General features: G+C 31.1%; 1 protein-coding gene across 1 annotated transcript; it reads left to right on the forward strand.

Annotated features, from left to right (window-relative positions):
- The first annotated feature begins 1,828 nt into the window (after positions 1 to 1,828).
- Positions 1,829 to 15,126, forward strand: LOC111711902 (uncharacterized). The gene is made up of 18 exons (XM_023486388.1): positions 1,829 to 1,912; positions 2,538 to 2,663; positions 2,939 to 2,996; positions 3,621 to 3,732; positions 4,100 to 4,271; positions 4,736 to 4,818; positions 5,250 to 5,369; positions 5,566 to 5,677; positions 6,302 to 6,386; positions 7,757 to 7,819; positions 8,226 to 8,344; positions 8,880 to 8,926; positions 9,266 to 9,325; positions 9,768 to 9,834; positions 10,934 to 11,007; positions 11,310 to 11,391; positions 13,371 to 13,465; positions 14,405 to 15,126. Exons 1-18 carry the CDS (start codon positions 1,832 to 1,834, stop codon positions 14,463 to 14,465), a joined length of 1,617 nt encoding a protein of 538 aa, XP_023342156.1. The 5' UTR covers positions 1,829 to 1,831; the 3' UTR covers positions 14,466 to 15,126.
- Positions 15,127 to 17,720: the final 2,594 nt, after the last annotated feature.

Here is a 17,720-nt window from a genome sequence, read left to right on the forward strand (position 1 = left end):
TTCTCTTCTAAAATTATCAAACAATAACAAAATGTAGTCCTATATTTTTCGTGGATTTGGAAAATTTGGAATTATTTTTTAAGCAAATTTTTTCATTCCGAGGTCCCACAAAAAATTTGGACAGGATCGGTTCAGCCATTTGAGACGCGCGTTTTAAAAAAAAACAAAGAGACAAGCAAAGTTTGTATATAATATAGATGAATATATATAAATCGTATTAATATCTAAATTGTATCTAACTATATATTGTAAACTATATATTGTAAACTATATATTGTAAACTATATATTGTAAACTATATATTGTAAACTATATATTGTAAACTATATATTGTAAACAATATATTGTAAACTATATATTGTAAACTCAAACGTACAAAAAACGTGGTTTGTGCTCTAAAAAGAAATAAGTGTTTGCCTCTAGCCCCCTATACCTTCGTATTCTGATGAAATAGACCTTTCATGTTTCACACTATATATTTTGTTAAACAATTTCAAATAGCAAAGATTTGCACATTTAAGATGCATTGATATAGGGATTAGAAAATAGAGATTTACACAATTATTCTGTTCCTTGGCAAAAACATGCAATTATCATTCTATATGCATCTTAATCATAGAGAATAGAATATATAGAGAGGAATTAAAAGAATCTCTCGGTATGAATTTTTTCAGTCCCTTTCTTTTAACAATAATTTTAGATTTTCTATAAAATGATATTCCAGGGCCCAACAGGTTATATAGCATAAATATGTGAAGTACACCTGCAGTATGGAAACAGTACAACAAAATGGCCGTTTTACACTTTTTTCTAGTAAATTCCTCTCTATATATTCTATTCTCTATGATCATAATGTTTATGTATGCTTTTGATCTTCATGAATTAAAACTTTCATTCTGAGTAATTGCCAAAATCTCAAGAAACTTTTATTCATAGCATTATACCTTAGACATAAAGAGAATAGAATATATATTAGAGTGGAATTTAGAAAATCTCTCGGCATGAATTTTTTCAGTCCCTTTCAGTCTGAAAGGGAGTTCAAAGTGTACAAATCATGTAAATGTTCGCAAATTATATGCAGTAGAGTACATTAATACAGTATGTTCCCTAGACTATCCATTTCAATTTCGATTTTTTTTAAAGCTGTTAAATAAACTTTAAAAAATTAATTTGGTGAAAAAAAACATCATTTGATTTATAGTTATAACGGAAAATCATCGTTTGTAAAGAGAAGGTATAGAGTCTATGTGAAAGAATCATTGGTCAATTATTAAACCAGCCTATTTTATAATTTGGTTTTCTTTTAATATTAATTTTAGATTTTCTATAAAATGATGTTCCAGGGCCCAAAAGGTTGTATAGCACAAATATGTGAAGTACACCTGCAGTATGGAAACAATAGAACAAAATGGCCGTTTTACACTTTTTTCTAGTAAATTCTAATGTATAATCTTTTCTCTTTGCTTAGACATGAAATATCGATCCAAACAAAGTTTTAGCAATTAACTCATGTTTACTTATATGCAGCACTTTATTTTCGTTTAACCTTGGCTTTTTTCACATTAAACTGTAAATTTAGGCTTTCTTCGATCAACTTTATGGATCAAAATTCTTTAAAGGGATTGTTGTTGAAAATCAAGGTACCTTTTATTTAAAAAGAGGTAGTCCACATTCACAACGGTACCCTTCAAACCAATATCTAATCAGCATTCTGGAAGATTTCCACGTTTTCCTAATTTAAGACTGATAAATTCTCACAATATTATTCATTGTTTCTCTGGTAAGAAATGCGCAAGTCACCGGTGAGTTATTACGTGTTTTCAGGATAAGAATGGGTTCTGAAGTCAGCAAAAACAATGATGGTTCGTTTACTAGTCCAGGGCCAATCATGTACTTTTCAATCATTTTAAAGGTAATTAAAGAGACTGTTCCCCGTTTTCATCATCACTTTGTATCCTTTTATTTTGAACAATTTAAACTATAAAGCAGAAAAAACTTCTGATCTGATCGGTAATCTTTGTCAAAATAAAATCATAGATTTTTGTCTGAAAAATCAATTATTTGTATAGTTCGTGAATTCTTAAAATAAACAAAGAAGAAAGAAACAGAGTTTTTGACACAAACTCAAATTTATCTATCCCTATTTCTTTGCAACAACTGATGGTGTAAACTTTTCATATTTCAAACTTAGAATATTTCATTTAAGATATTTCATAGTTGGAAAAATCACAGGTCCAAGACATCAGGTTGCAAAGATATTGAGATTAGAAATTTAGGATTTGTGGCTAGAACTCAGTTCTTTTACTGATTTTGTATCACTCTAAGTTTTTCGGATTATGCGGTCTATAGAGTATACTTATTTTTATTAATTATTAAGTACTTATCCTCCGTCTGAAATTCAAATTGTTAAACAAATATCAGAGAAATTAAGGTTAGTTAATTCGGTGATTAGAAGCATATATCGTTTATGGCACTCTAAAACCAAGGTTTACTAAAGTTTACTTAATAACAGTTTCTTTAATTTTATTTTTATCCAGGATCCTGATAAGATGCATATTGTTCCTTATGATAATATAGTTTCATCATTGGTTGTTAGATCCCTTGATAAAAACCACAAAGTCTTGGATCATAGACCAGTACAACAAGATGTATATATGATCAAGGTAAGTGATCATCTAAACATAGAACAGTACAACTTTACAAGAAGATGTTAGTGATGAATGTTAGTAATGAAAACATTAAAGTTATCATTTAAAAATCTTAGCGATCATTTGACCTCTGCCTATGCAGCAAGCGGAAATATGAAAATTTAACTAAGTGATATAAAAATATCAACATGACAGTAATCATGTTACATATATCTTTTTATTTGATCAAATTTTTAGTTGTTTTGAAGCCTACAATCGAGATTCATTTGATAGATCTATTTCAATTAAAGGTTGCAGGAAGCCCGTTTTCAACCTCGACCATCGGAGACAGTGATCATACAATTCTAGGTAACGATGCTCAAAACTTTAATATTCAGAATTTTGATTGAATTTTTGCAATTTGCGCATTTTTCCTTATTTGAGATTAATCTGAAATGAATTGAATACTAAAATTGTTATCTAAAAAAATACAAATTAAAAAAATATCTGCACAACTTTCGTTATTTAAATATATTTAGAAATCAACTTTGTAACGTAAAATTACAAAGGCTGCAGCAAACGAGTTAGTGCGTTTGGAAGAAATTACTCGTAACTTCGTAACAATGAAAAAGTTTCAACCTTTATTTCGCAAGCATTACTATCTTCGATTGCAATTTTGATATTTCTCTTGTTAAAATCGGGTTCATTTTAAGAATACTTCCGACCTCCATGGACAACGAGAAAGAAAGTCAGTCATTGCCACAAACTTTGATTACTAATCCCCATATCTTTGCAACCCAATGTCGTAGTCCTTAGATATTTGAAACTTTGAATTCTGATCAAATAATAAGTTTAAAATATCAAAGGTTTATACAATCAGGTTGCATTTGAAAAGATATAGTTAGTATAATTAGAAATCACATATAGACTCTGGAGACAAAATGGGAGAGTTATAGATAAGTACGTCCTCTGATCTTAATTATGATAATTTAGAGATGAAAATGGCATGGTGCGACCTACTCTCCGTATTAATAGATCATGGTTGGAGGATTATATCAACCTCAAGCTTGGCTCAACGTAGATCAGGTTCTACAATATTCTTCAGGTAATTTATTTTAGTCATTTTAATTTGTAAAATTGTAATTGAATATTTATTATCATAAATATTTGGTTTGTTTATCTTTTGATTAGTTCATGTTTAATAAACGTAATAAACTTCAATCTAAAGTAATTTCAACGTACTTTAGAATGAAATCTTTTTTGTTTTCAATCCTAACTCCTCATATTGAGGAGCTGTTGAGTAGAACAAAAAAGTTTTAAATTTCTACTATGGAACTGATATGTATAAAAGAATTGAGTCTTTGCCACAAACTCTGATTTTATAATCCCTATAGCAAATAGCAACTAATGTCGTAAGTCCAATGGCGTAAGGAAAAAAAATATGAGAGGGTCACAAATGTGTACTACCGCAGGAAGATGGTTGGCCAGCTAGCAGCTGAACCGTCTTTACGACCTCTGCTATGCATGACAACCTCAGGTTGGGATAAGCTGCTGTTCCTAAACCTACCTGGAGTACTGGTTGGAAAAGTATCCCAGCTGGTGGAAACTATCTGGGGAATTCAAGACTCTAAAACATATGAAAAGGTATTAAATCAAAACCAAACATTGAAGGTACAGTAAGCGTAATGTTAAGTGACCCTCCATGCAAAGACGGTAATGGCCGATTTACAACGGTACCATAAAAGCATTATTGTTTAATTTTCAAGTATCTAAATATAAATGTTTTAAATTTTTTAAACTTTTTTTTAAATTGTGTTTTCTCTACAAAAGTGACAATTGATTATATCTACTACAGGAAATTGAATATAGAAAGGAATTGAGCCTTTGCCACCAAAGGTCTATGACATTAGGTTGCAAAGATCTAAGGATTATAAAATTAGAGCTTGTGGCAATAACTCAATCCCTTTATAGATTTTAAGTTTTCAAACTAAAAACCACCGTGATATCTTCCACATTATTGATCAGATAAAGGTTGTGATTCGGGCATTTGCATTGTGCATGAAGGGTGGTCACATGAAATTACGATTACAGTCTCTTTAATTCCCCAGACAAAGAATGGGTGTACCCTGCAGCTGAAGCTGGTTGGGAGTCCTTGGTCCGGAGTTTCTGGAGAATATAGCATAAAAATCAGGCAAGTAAATTAAAAAAAAACGAAATGGTTTTTAATCAGAAAATGGAATTCTTAAGAACAGATTATGTTGATCCTTAAAGTTTTAAAGAAGTTGGCTCAAAAATTTGTCTAATTTGTAATTCTATGTGAGCTTATACCATACAGATACATTTGAATTTCATCAGCATAGAACATACAGTGAGGCCCATAAAGATGTGTAATAGGATCACGAGGTATGCTAGGCTCAAGTTAGTCCAATGAATGAAACACAACAAGTGTAACCCATTTTACTTGATAAGTTAACTATTTGCTTATACAGCAAATATACAAAAGATGTCTAAAAGGTCAAAGCTGTGTTATAAGAACAATAGGTTACCGTTGTGAACTATTAATGGTACTCTAGTTATAATTAAACTTATACAGTCCAATCTAATTTAAATAAATATTTTCAGGAAACTTATTCTCAGTGTTTTAAAGCTTTTCCAATCCCACAGCATTCACTTCACTGCCAAGGTCAACTTTAACCGGTCAACTGACTCCGTCTTCTTCCTCTGTGATGAATCGTCTTTCAGGTAAAATATCTGGATCTGTCATGACGTCAGATTATATTCGGAGCCATATCATGGTCGAGTATTATTCAACATAACACTTGGAGTCTATATTTTTTAGAATTAATTTCCCCCCCTCCCCCCTCCCGGGATATGGAGGGCGAATTTTTATAAATGGGGGGGGGGATGGTGAATGTGTAATATAATATCTTTTTTCTAGTTTGGCGACACCAGAGAACATGTTTTGTTTGAGTTTAAACAAATATGATCGATTGAGAGTGATCGAAGCACCATCTGATGTTCTCCATCTTTTGCCTGGTTTGATCCAACAGGAAATCTACAATTAATTCATTTTTTGATTAAGCATATATCCTTTTTTTACAAGAACCATTTGATCTGCATCTTTATCGGCAATTGATCAATCAACTTGCAAAAGTAATCAATATTCTTTTGCAATTATACACTTATTTTTTATGTTGATTTGTACGCCCTTTTCACAATTGATCAATCATCTGTTCATATTTGATTAATACCATTAGTAATATAATACAGTTGATCATTCATCTTAAGTTATATTTGATCAATAATCAATAAAAAGTATGCCTGACTGCCCAAAGAAATTAGTAAAAAAAACTTTAAATGATTAAATGAAAATTTGCTTACAATTATACATATACTAGGACTCATTTTGAAATTAGAAATACTTAGGAATGATTTGTCGGAAAATAATTGAGTCTTTGCCACAAACTCTGAATTTATTATCCCTATATCTTTGGAACCCAATGTTATAAATCTTTGATATTTTAAACTTATATTATTTTATCTAACAGAATTTATAGTTTGAAATATCTATGATCTACGACATTGGAATCCAAAGATATTGGGTTTAGAAAAGCAGAGTTTGTGGCAAAATTCAATTCCTTTCCATTGAATTATCAATTGTTTTGATTTGAAAGTCCTGGCCCTACGGTATACAACAAGTTCGGGATTATCATTCAAGCCAGGAGTATAAACTAGGCAGCTCACCTTGGTGGTGTGATGGTACTGTACCTACAGTGATAACCAGAAAACTCTGGAATAGGAAGACGACTTTAAGAATCAATTTTCAATAATCCAATAAACATGAGACACAGCAACTGTGCGAGGCAAACAGACCCATTTTACTAAACAAATATGATTTCTATAATGCTACTGCTTTAACTATCTGCTTTGTAACAACATCAAATAAACATAAATTTAACGTCGTCTTCCTATTCCACAGTTTTTGCATTGTCATTGTATATCATTAAATTTCATACAGGGTGTCCCACAAAGAATGAGACTTAGCGTGTACCCGGAAGTCTTTGAATACAATAGTCGATGGTATTACTGATAATGTTATAATCTTGTGAATGCTCGTAAATTATTATTAAGAATTATCATTAATAAAACTCAAATAGATTTTCAAGTACAATAGGTGGCAATGTGATTTTAAAGAAATTACTATTTACGTCATTTGAATCAAACCCGTTTAAGGCCTAGAGGACATTAAATATTACAGTATGAAAAAAAGAAAATATAAAATAGCACTAATTACACGGCAAGCTTAATTTATCACCATTATTGAATATTTTGTCTCACAATGAAAATTTAAATGTCACTGTCACCATGATTTATAAAAAATATAAATTCTGGGCAAGGTACCTCCTCCTTTGTGGAAAATTCAATTTAAAGCTTTAAATCTTTAATGCTTTTTTTCAAATTCACAGTAAAAAATAAAAACTGAAAAAATCAAATTGGCAAACGAATCGCGCTAAAAGCCCAGAAGTCAAAACTTCTGTACTGTAAATATCAGGATCAAGCATTGATCTCCGTCTTATATAATTCCTCTTCGATATCCCGTGGCTGTAATGATCGTACCTATAGCAGGGACAACGAAAATGAAAGAATCAATTATTAATCCTCCACTTTAAAAGTGTCCAAATTGGATATCGAGATCAAGTGTTCAAGATAAAGGATACTCAGCCCAAAAGTCCCCCCCCCCCACAGACTAGATATATATACAGACTTCTGATCAGTTTTCACGGGCTAGGCTAAGAAGGCATATAGTCGTACCGGTACGAAATGCTATATTCCCGCAAAATGTTTTTGACTGCCATCTAACAGACATTTATTGCATATAATATCCATTTAGGGGTTAAGTTTTACAATTTTTTAAAAATTTTAAATTAAACATAAAACTTATTTTGCAATTATCATCCAAAGGATTCTTCAAGATAGATGTCTTCTAATCGCGGTTGTGTACCCCAGTTGTACACAATGGAACGCGCTGCTGTAGAAAATATCGGATATTCTAGCCTTTAATAGATCTCTGTACTCTCTTATCTTTGTTCCCACCTGATATATAATATTCTAGTCAATTATAATATCAGGAGAGGATGGGTTCCATGCTAAGAGACTTGTATCAAGCTTAGTAGCAGGACTAAAATTCACAGGAAAACTTGAATTTTATCATGAATCAATTTTCTTTAAATATTTTTAGCCCTTAAAAAGCCTAAGTATAATCTGAAAATAATCAGGGAAACCAAGATGATGTAATTTTACCTTCAAGCAACATTTTAGTAAATAAAATTTTTTTGTATTAAAACTTTTTAAAAACGTAATTTGCCATTGAGAAATCTTTAAAAAGTTCATTAGAGGAGATAAAATAACTGCACACAGAGTGGACACATTTAGAACATTTAATCTTTTAAATTCTAAGAAGACAATTATCCTCTTTTTACATTTTTTTTTAGAAAAATTATACTTGATTGCATTAAAAGACTTTGCATAGGAAAATAGGTTTTTTATTTACAATTCCGAAATTGTGTTTTTATAATATTTGAAGTTTTGTCTGGTGAGGTTGGGATGTGCTGATGAGCCTAAATATCTCCTCAGTGATAGAAGATAAATCAATTATCGTGTTTAGACAGAAACTAAATACTCATATTGAACATCAGCATCCTAAAGCAGTTAAACAGGTTTATGCCGCAATCACAAATTCCGGGAAAAAAAACCACCTTCGGAAAAAAGATAATCTCCGGAAATAAGGCCATCTCCGTTAAAAGACAATCTACGAAAAAAAGACAATCTCCGTAAAAAGACCATATCCAGAATAAGACAATCTCCGGAAAAAAGGCCATCTCCGGGAAAAAAACAATCCATGATAATAGACAATCTCCGGAAAAAATACAGTCTCCAAATAAAAGACAATCTTTGCAAAAAAAAGACAATCTTTGGAAAAAAAACAATCTACGAAAAAACGGCATTCTCCGGAAAAAAAGACAAATCTTGGAAAGAAAAACTTCTAAAAATATAAACTCCGAAAAAGACAAAATTCGGAATGATATTATTCCAGGTTAGGACGCGCCGCATTGACGTCGAGTTTATATTTCCTGAGTTAGTCATGGCGCCATTCTTTTTTGGAATAAATTCTAGTTTATCGATAAATTACAAAATACAATGTTAACAATCTCTAAAATCGTCATTAATATGTTTTATATATATATATTATAGCTCGTAGACTGGGTGTCGGTTAGCTTTCATGGTGTTGATAAGATTAGGTAAAATTTATTTTTAACTTTTTTTTTATTTTTTTATCATATTTTGGATTGGGACAAAATAACGAATCATGGTCCTTAAAAATAGATTTTGCAAAGGTCGAAATAAGAAATCAAAATTACCCAAAAAAAATGTAACAATTTTAGTTTTTTTTTCAGAAACAATGTTTGTTTAATGTAAAAATCCATGTTATTTTAAAAGTTTAGATCACCGCCTCAGTTAAAAAAATTTTTTATAACAATATTCTTCAGAGAAAAAATCATTAAAAGTTTTTATAGCTTCAAAATTAAAAAAAGCTGGGATAGACAGACATACTTGAGGTTTATATTACTTTATTGCAGATTCTGCAGTGGACCGGGAGCTAAAACATCTAATCATGAAGCAATTGCTGAATCAATTAGGTAACCTTTGCTCCAGAATATTTTCGTTCTCCAAATTTTTATTGATGTAATTAATTAAAAAATGTAAAAAATACTCAATATTCTGAATCAGACATTTGCAAAGATTTACATTTTCTGATTTTTTTTTCATGTAAGGGGTTTAATATACATTATTTTATTATTTTGATAGTTACAAACAATGAGAACCATATAACTGTAGATTGGGAAGACGACATTTAAGTTACCTTATGTGTTTCGGATGTTGTTTAAATCAATTAGTTTTACAAAGCTTGAAAATCAACTTCCTAAGTAAAAGAAACTAATCCGTGTATAAACATGTACAATTACTGTGTTTCATCATCATTGGACTAATTTTAATCATAACTTAAGAGTCTCACAGTCGTCTTCCTATTCCACAGTTTAATGGGTCTCACTGTATAAAAGCTATCAAATTTTTATTTAGAACACAACTCAAAGATGCCAATTTTCTACAAAAAGAGAAAGATGTGACTGAAAATATCGAATGGAAGGTAAAAGATTGTGATATATTTGGAGAAAAAAAACTTTTTCTTGTATCAATTCATTCTAAAAGTATAAATTTCTCGGTTTATTAATAGAACTTGAAAAGATTGTCTGTAAAAAGAAAACGATAATTTATATTATAAATATTTTCAATTAGGATAAAATATTTCTGTTAATTGTTACTTTATATTTAAAGGATCTAAACACTAGACTCAACTTTCAATTTTCTAATCCCTATATCTCTGCAACCTGGTGTTGTAAACCTTTGATATTTCGAAAGAATTGAGCCATAGTCACAAACTTAGATTTTCTAATCCCTATATCTCTGCAACCTGGTGGTGTAAACCTTTGATATTTCGAAAGAATTGAGCCATAGTCACAAACTTAGATTTTCTAATCCCTATATCTCTACAACCTGGTGGGGTAAACCTTTGATATTTCTATAGAATTGAGTCCTTGCCACAAACACAGATTTTCTAATTTCTTTATCTCTGCAACCTGGTGGTGTAAACCTTTTATATTTCTAAGGAATTGAGTTTTTATCACAAAATCAGATTTTCTAATCCCTTTATCTTTGCAACCTGGTGGTGTAAACCTTTTATATTTCTAAGGAATTGAGTCCTTGCCACAAACTCAGATTTTCTAATCCTTTTATCTCTGCAACCTGGTGGTGTAAACCTTTTATATTTCAAAAGAATTGAGTTTTTATCATAAACTTAGATTTTTTAATCCCTAAATCTCTGCAACCTTCGATGGGTGTAAACCTTTGCTATTTAAAACTTAAATTATTTGAGCTAATAAAATTCCTATTTTGAAATATCTAAGGTCTACAATATTAATTTGCAAAGATATAGGAATTAGAAAATTTGAGTTTGTGGTCAAAACTCAATTTCTTTGGAATATTTGATCTTGGAGAAAATTAACAGTTCATGTATTGTCAAAGGTCTAAGCCATCTTGTTTAATAAAAATTAAAATAAGAAATTTTGAAACAAGTTTTGATCAATAATGTTAGCAAATTACCAGATTTTTTTTAGATTTTATTTTCTGAAATGATAAGCGGCGCGAAGCGTCTGTAAACTAGCAATTAAATCTTTGTTTTATTCAAGGTTGTTGGAACTCCTTTTAGTGGAACATTTGGAACTGGTGAGGAACAGAGATCAATGCTTCTGTATCTTTCAAGGTAGAACATCTGTCAGCAACTCAAAACTTTCAAACCCTTTTTTTCAAACCTTTATAGTAAAGGGATTTTTAGTGCATGAGTCCTACATTTACAAATGATTTGTATCACTTTAAATATGCTTCAATTTAACGCGGTAAATATTTTTGTATATATAAAAGTGATTTAAAGAATTATCCTTATACTCTCTCATAATAATTTACTCTTCCGAAGAGAGGGGCAGAATGTTCCAATAATTTCTTTCAAAGAAATCATTTTTTTTCACTTTTAAAATTAATTTTCATGATTATCTATTTGCTTTTTAGATTGCTCCAGGAGTTTAACCGGAACGGGTGGAAGCTAAGCGCAAGCCTGAATATATCCTCAAAATATCATGCAACAAAAAGAGTAAATATACTTTTTCTATATTAACTAGCTTGAGAACCCGGCGTTGCCCAGGGTACTCAGAGTTTCTCTCGCTGCTTACCCACGCACTCAGGTATGCCGAGTCCATAGCGCCTGATCCAATCAGGGTTCAGCCATGTGTTTGTTGTCTATTCTGAACCAATAGAAATTGCATGGCGGTAACACCTATCTTTCTATCTAGCGCATTATCCAATAAGAGAATGAGATAAATCTTTATATCGGCAGTATAACAGTAAATGGAAATAATTACTTCTACTGCCACGGTTGGTCGTAAATTACGATTCTATCTATTTTACCCTGTAAAAGTGAACCCACTCAACTTGAAAAACCAAGCTTAGAACATTCCCATTGGTCTCCCGAGTTCCCAAATCAAAATGTGAGGCAAATCGGCGAAAATATTCCTGAGTTATGATCGCACATCCAAACAAATAAACAAACAGAAATTTGAAGTTACAACTTTATATATATATATAGTGACATATACATATATGATATATCATACATAGGTATATAGATATGTCTGATTTAATACTAAGCGAGTGCAGGTAGTTTATTTATATATGGATAGTTGGACTACGTATCTAGTTTACCTTCTGAAACAATATTCTCCTTTATACATTTCATTCCTTTTAAATAGACCTATAATAACTCTTATTTTACATACATACTGCATACCTTAGTATAAACTTATTGGTAATGAAGTGCATTTGTTAAAAGTATAAAATCTTAAAAGATTTCTAATATATGGAATTGTAATGTTTCTGAATGTAGGACGTAAACTGAAAATTTAAATTTTCATTATTTAAAAGAACAAAACTAAAATATCTATATAATAAAATATAATCAGAGCGGTTAATAATAGTACTTTCAAGGCACATTCAAATCCATTATTTTCAAAACTGAAAGTTCTCAATCTTGATGATACATAACTTAGTGTTCTGACATTTATGCATGGATAACCTTCCCTCTTTAGCTGAACCGAATAGAACAAAATCATATAAATTAGAACGGGGGTTTAAACAAAAATTTAGAAAGCTTTCCGTCCGCAATGTTTCCTAAATTTTGGAATGAAATTGAAATTGACCTTAAAGAAACTAAATCTGCAAAAATATTTAACAACGAGTAATCAATATTTATCTTGGGAATTATGTAAGGTTTAAATGCGAATGACCTAGCTGTATATCGTGTGAATAAATTTTGAAAAAAAACTAAAATAACTGAAACTTTATTAGCTTATTTCTGTTTCTGTATCTACCATCCTTAACAGTTAACACCCTGTATTTTAATTTATCTCTACATAAAAATCCCTCTTATTTCACCCTGCCACAGATCACCTGACAATCTCCTTCCTTCCAATCAACTCCTTACCTATCCAAAAACATATCATGATATGTGTAACCAATTATATTCAGCCCTGGTTAGGCGGGTCCAATTGTAACTGCTTATTTGTAATATCTCTTGCTTTGTAGATGAAAAAAAAATATGAATGAATGAATATCATATTTTTAATTGATTCAGTAGAAGGAGAAAAAAAACTGAATTTTAGTATTAACCTTAGCTAACAAAAAATTTTATATTTTTAAAACATGGTGAATTCATCATTTTATTATTAATTTTATTAACATTATTAATATCTATCTATCTATCTATTTATCTATCTATCTATATATCTATCTACAATTCTATCTATCTATCTATCTATCTATCTATCTATCTATCTGTCTATCTATATATCTATCTATATATCTATCTATTAATCTATATAATCTATCTATTAATATAAACTATATCAATATGACTTGCCTGGTTACATTTATTGCTAAAAACGTGCTGGGTCGACTTTAAACTGGGTAGTCCAGACTGTACGGTACGACTGAATACATATACATGTTGTACCGGCTCGGATCATGCTACTTTAAAAGTGGTTGATATCTATACTTTATATTTATCTATGTATCTAGGAAAAGTACAAGGAAGATGCCGATTGTTGGGTTTTTCTAGAAGAGCCAAGTGATCGTCTTCATTTAGCTGCTCTTAATCCCCCGTCAATTGTCAGGTATTAAATCAAACTAAAGTAAAATATATTTTATTTGGAAATCTTGTATTTTTCAAATAAAACTTTTTTTAATAAGATAAGAAAAAGTTTGTTTTTAAATCATTTAATGCAACTAAATACCATACAGTTTGCTTTCCTCACTCTTTTGTGTAAAATGCAAATAGTTGCGACATCGTAATTCCGCGTAAAATACTCTGCTTTTCGGTGAGACGTAATTTTGAAATGAAATTGAGTCTTTGACACAAACTAACATTTTTTTAATCTCTATATTTGTGTAACCAGATGGTGCAAACTTTTGAAATTTCAAAGTTAGATTAATTAATTAATCTAACAGAATTAATGATTTAATCAAAGGTGAAATCTAAGGTCAAACGACATTAGATTGCAAAGATACAGGTATTAGAAAATCGTAGTTTTTGGCAAGAACTCAATTCCTTTATAAAATATGTTTTATCTAAAGTAAAATCTATAGACGTTGGAGTCTCATTAATTTTTTGAAAGTGTTTAAAAGGACTGAAAGTCTGCAATACAGCAAAGGATTTGAGTCTTTGCAACAAACTCGGATTTTCTAATTCCTATGTCTTTGCGACCAAATGTCGTAGACCTCAGATATTTCAAACTATTAGTTTTGATGGATCAACTAATCTATGTTTGAAATATCAAAGGTTTGAAACATCAGGTTCTAATGATAAATGAATGAGAAATATTGCGTTTGTTGCAAAAACTCAATTCCTTTATATTGTACTAAATTTAGAAACCAAGAAATTGGTTGTAAATGATTTTTCTCGTTTTTGTTTCTCACTAGTCACTAAAAGATTCAGAAAAACACTTTACAATGTTTTGTTTTCCAACTCCTTCATAGATAGCTTTACTTTGCCTTGTTTCCTTGATTAATTTGTCGAATCATACAAATTAATTGAATTGTGTCTTCATATTTAGATATTTGGGGCAGAGCAGAGAGGATGTATCTTTATTGTCAAGCCAATTCGATCAGATCTAAATGTTTATCTACAATTATTTATTGTTCTTCAAGTATTAAGGCAAACATTTAAATGTTATCCTAATAATTGGTATTTGGCAAACAGATTCTACGTAGAATTTGTACACTCTCAGTACAGCTGTTATATTCTTACGTCACAAGTGTCAATTCAGTTGTTGTGTCCGACAAAATTATTAATAATAGTGATAATTTTAGATCTTAAAGTAAAACAATTGTGCAATTTGATGTGTTCTTTAGTTTCTGTTTTACACTTTTTATTTAATCTTGGAAAACATGTCAACTAATGAGAAAAAATTTCCTTTTTCCTTGTTATATTGGACACTTGTTACGCCGTGTGTAATTGATCCCTTTCTCTGTTGCCACCTATTGTACTTGATATTCTATTTGGTATTTGGTATAAATATACATGTATTCTATGTGCAGAGAAAGTGAGAAATCAAAGACAGTGTTTTAATCTATAAAGTGAGAACCAGAAAACTCTGAAATAGGAAAACGACACTAACTCAATAATTTACAGTTTTTGATGGTGTTACATAACAATATAGTTTTATTTTAAGTAACTTGTTAAGTCACATCTCAAGTACACTGTTCTTTGGACTATTCAAAGTCATAAATTGAATCTAAAAGTCGAATTCCTAATCTAAAATATTATGGTTATCACTTAACACTGTTTTTTATTTTTATTTTTTAGTTGAGAGCTAGTTGGAGTCTATAATCTTTTTATAATTGAATTTTTCTGCATCACATATTAAATATAATTATGTAATGTAATATGAAATAAGTAGTAAGCCTTTTTTCAAATTATTAATTCATCGTTTTTTTTAAAAATATTTAATCCATAAAAAGGGAAACTGGTTCCGGAACTTTTAATGAAACTATTTGTATTTTATCCAATAATTTGGACAGTTTTGCTTTTGTTATGTTAATTGAGCGTAATGCAAACATTCCATAAACACTTTTCCAATTTTTTTTGTCAAAACCACGAAATATAAACTCATAATTTGCAATAAAAAGTAGAAATCTCAAAAGTAAGTTTTATTGCAGGATTATTTTTTGCAATTATTCTGTACTCTCTTTCAAAAATCCTGTGCCGTTCCTTTAAAAACAGCAAATTAACTGCAGAAGCATGATTCTTATAGTCAGAGAAAGTGTAAAGCTATTTTTAAAGTATTAATGTTTTATGATTAACATCATATCACTTTATATATGTTAAAATGATTGTCAAAATATAGCAACTAAATGTTTTAAATAATTTTATTCAAGTGAGAACCATGCTGCAATATAGGATTTTAGGAGAAAAGGTTTTATTTGTTTCCCCGCTGATAGATAAACTTACAAATTTCAACACAACTTGCAAACTTTTTACTTCTTTCAGAGAAATATTTTACTTAAAAATGTATCTAACAGACAATTAGACAAAACGCACATTTTATCCACACATCAAAAGTGCTTTGTTTCTAGTTCCCAGCTTTCTTTTTTATTTCCTTTTTTATTTTCAGAATTTCGATTTTTTACCAAGACATTTAATGAAGAGATCACAAGATGAAAACTGGAGATTTAATTTTTGTAAAAATTTATCTCACATTAATACCAAATGTAAAGTGAAATGGGTTTATATATAATTATATAGTATGGTATAAAGTATAGTTATTTTATAAAATTATATAAAAATTGGAATAACACATCTTTACCCCTTCACCCCCCCCCGCCCCGCCATCACACCAGGCTGTGTAAGAGTTACGACTTAAAGTAACCAAAATATGTCTTATTATATACGGGGGGGGGGGGGGGGCCGGGAGGTATAAAAATGTATTGCCCCCCCCCCCTTCTTAAGTCGCCCCTAGATGTGTAATTATTCTGATGAAAGAGGGAAGAAAGGTAGAAAGGAAAAATCATGGAGGGGAAAGGTAAAACAGGGAAAGGAAAAATCTAAGGACCAAAGTATACCAGAGAATGTTAATTCTTTGCTACAGAAGAAAAGTATTTATTAAGAATGAAGTAACAGAAAGGAAATAATTGGCAGAAAATAAAGAAAGAATTGTTAAAGATATATATATGGAGGTAACAGTCTTAACAGATAAGAAATAAATGGAGAAGGATGAAAGTAATTGAGTCGAGTAACAGAGAAGTAAGTTCGAGTAACAGAGAATGACGGTCGAGGAACAGAGAAGGAAGGTCGAATAACAGAGAAAGACGTCAAGTAACAGGGAGGAGGTCGAGTAACAGAGAAGTAAGTTCGAGTAATAGAGAAGGAAGTTCAAGTAACAGAGAAGTTTGTTTGAGTAACAGAGAAGGACGGTCGAGTAACAGATAAGTAAGTTCGAGTAATAAAGAAGTAAGTTCGAGTAACAAAGAAGTAAGTTTGAGTAATAGAGAAGGACGGTCGAGTAACAGCTAGAAGGAAGGTCGAGTAACAGAAAGGAAGGTCGTGTAACAGAGAAGGAAGGTCGAGTAACAGAAAGGAAGGCCGTGTAACAGAGAAGGAAGGTCGTGTAACAGAGAATGAAGTTCAAAAAATAGAAGGACGGTCGAGAAACAGAAAAGGAAGGTCGAGTAACAGAGAAGGACAGAATTGTAAGTGGCATAAGCTTAAAAAAAGGAAATGCATTGACAGAAAAGGTCTAGTATCTAGTAACAGAGAAGGACGGAAGAAAGTTTTGGAGAATGGAGGAACATCAGGAAATGGAGTAAGTCACAGACAAGGAGGAAGTAAGTAATGTATAGAAAGGGGGAAGTAACAGAAAAGGAAGGAATTAATATATGGAGAAGGTAGAAAGAAAAGAGCAGACCAACAGAGAAGGTATAGCTTTAACATATAAGGGAGGGGGGAGTAATAGAGAAGAGACGGAGTAAGAGAGAAGAAAGGAAGTAACGGAGGAGGGACAGAGTAAGAGAGAAGAAAGGAAGCAACAGAGAAGGGACGGAGTAAGAGAGAAGAAAGGAAGCAACAGAGAAGGGACGGAGTAAGAGAGAAGAAAGGAAGCAACAGAGATGGGACGGAGTAAGAGAGAAGAAAGAAAGCAACAGAGAAGGGACGGAGTAAGGGAGAAGAAAGGAAGCAACAGAGATGGGATGGAGTAAGAGAGAAGAAAGGAAGTAACAGAGGAGGGACGGAGTAAGAGAGAAGAAAGGAAGCAACAGAGGAGGGACGGAGTAAGAGATACGAAAGGAAGTAACAGAGGAGGGGCGGAGTAACACAATTATAGGAATTGAATAGACAATTAGAATGAAGTAACTGGAGTACTGCAAAGGGAG

This window comes from Eurytemora carolleeae, unplaced genomic scaffold (genome assembly GCF_000591075.1).
Source record: "Eurytemora carolleeae unplaced genomic scaffold, Eaff_2.0 scaffold15, whole genome shotgun sequence".
NCBI classification, from domain to species: Eukaryota; Metazoa; Arthropoda; class Copepoda; order Calanoida; family Temoridae; genus Eurytemora; species Eurytemora carolleeae.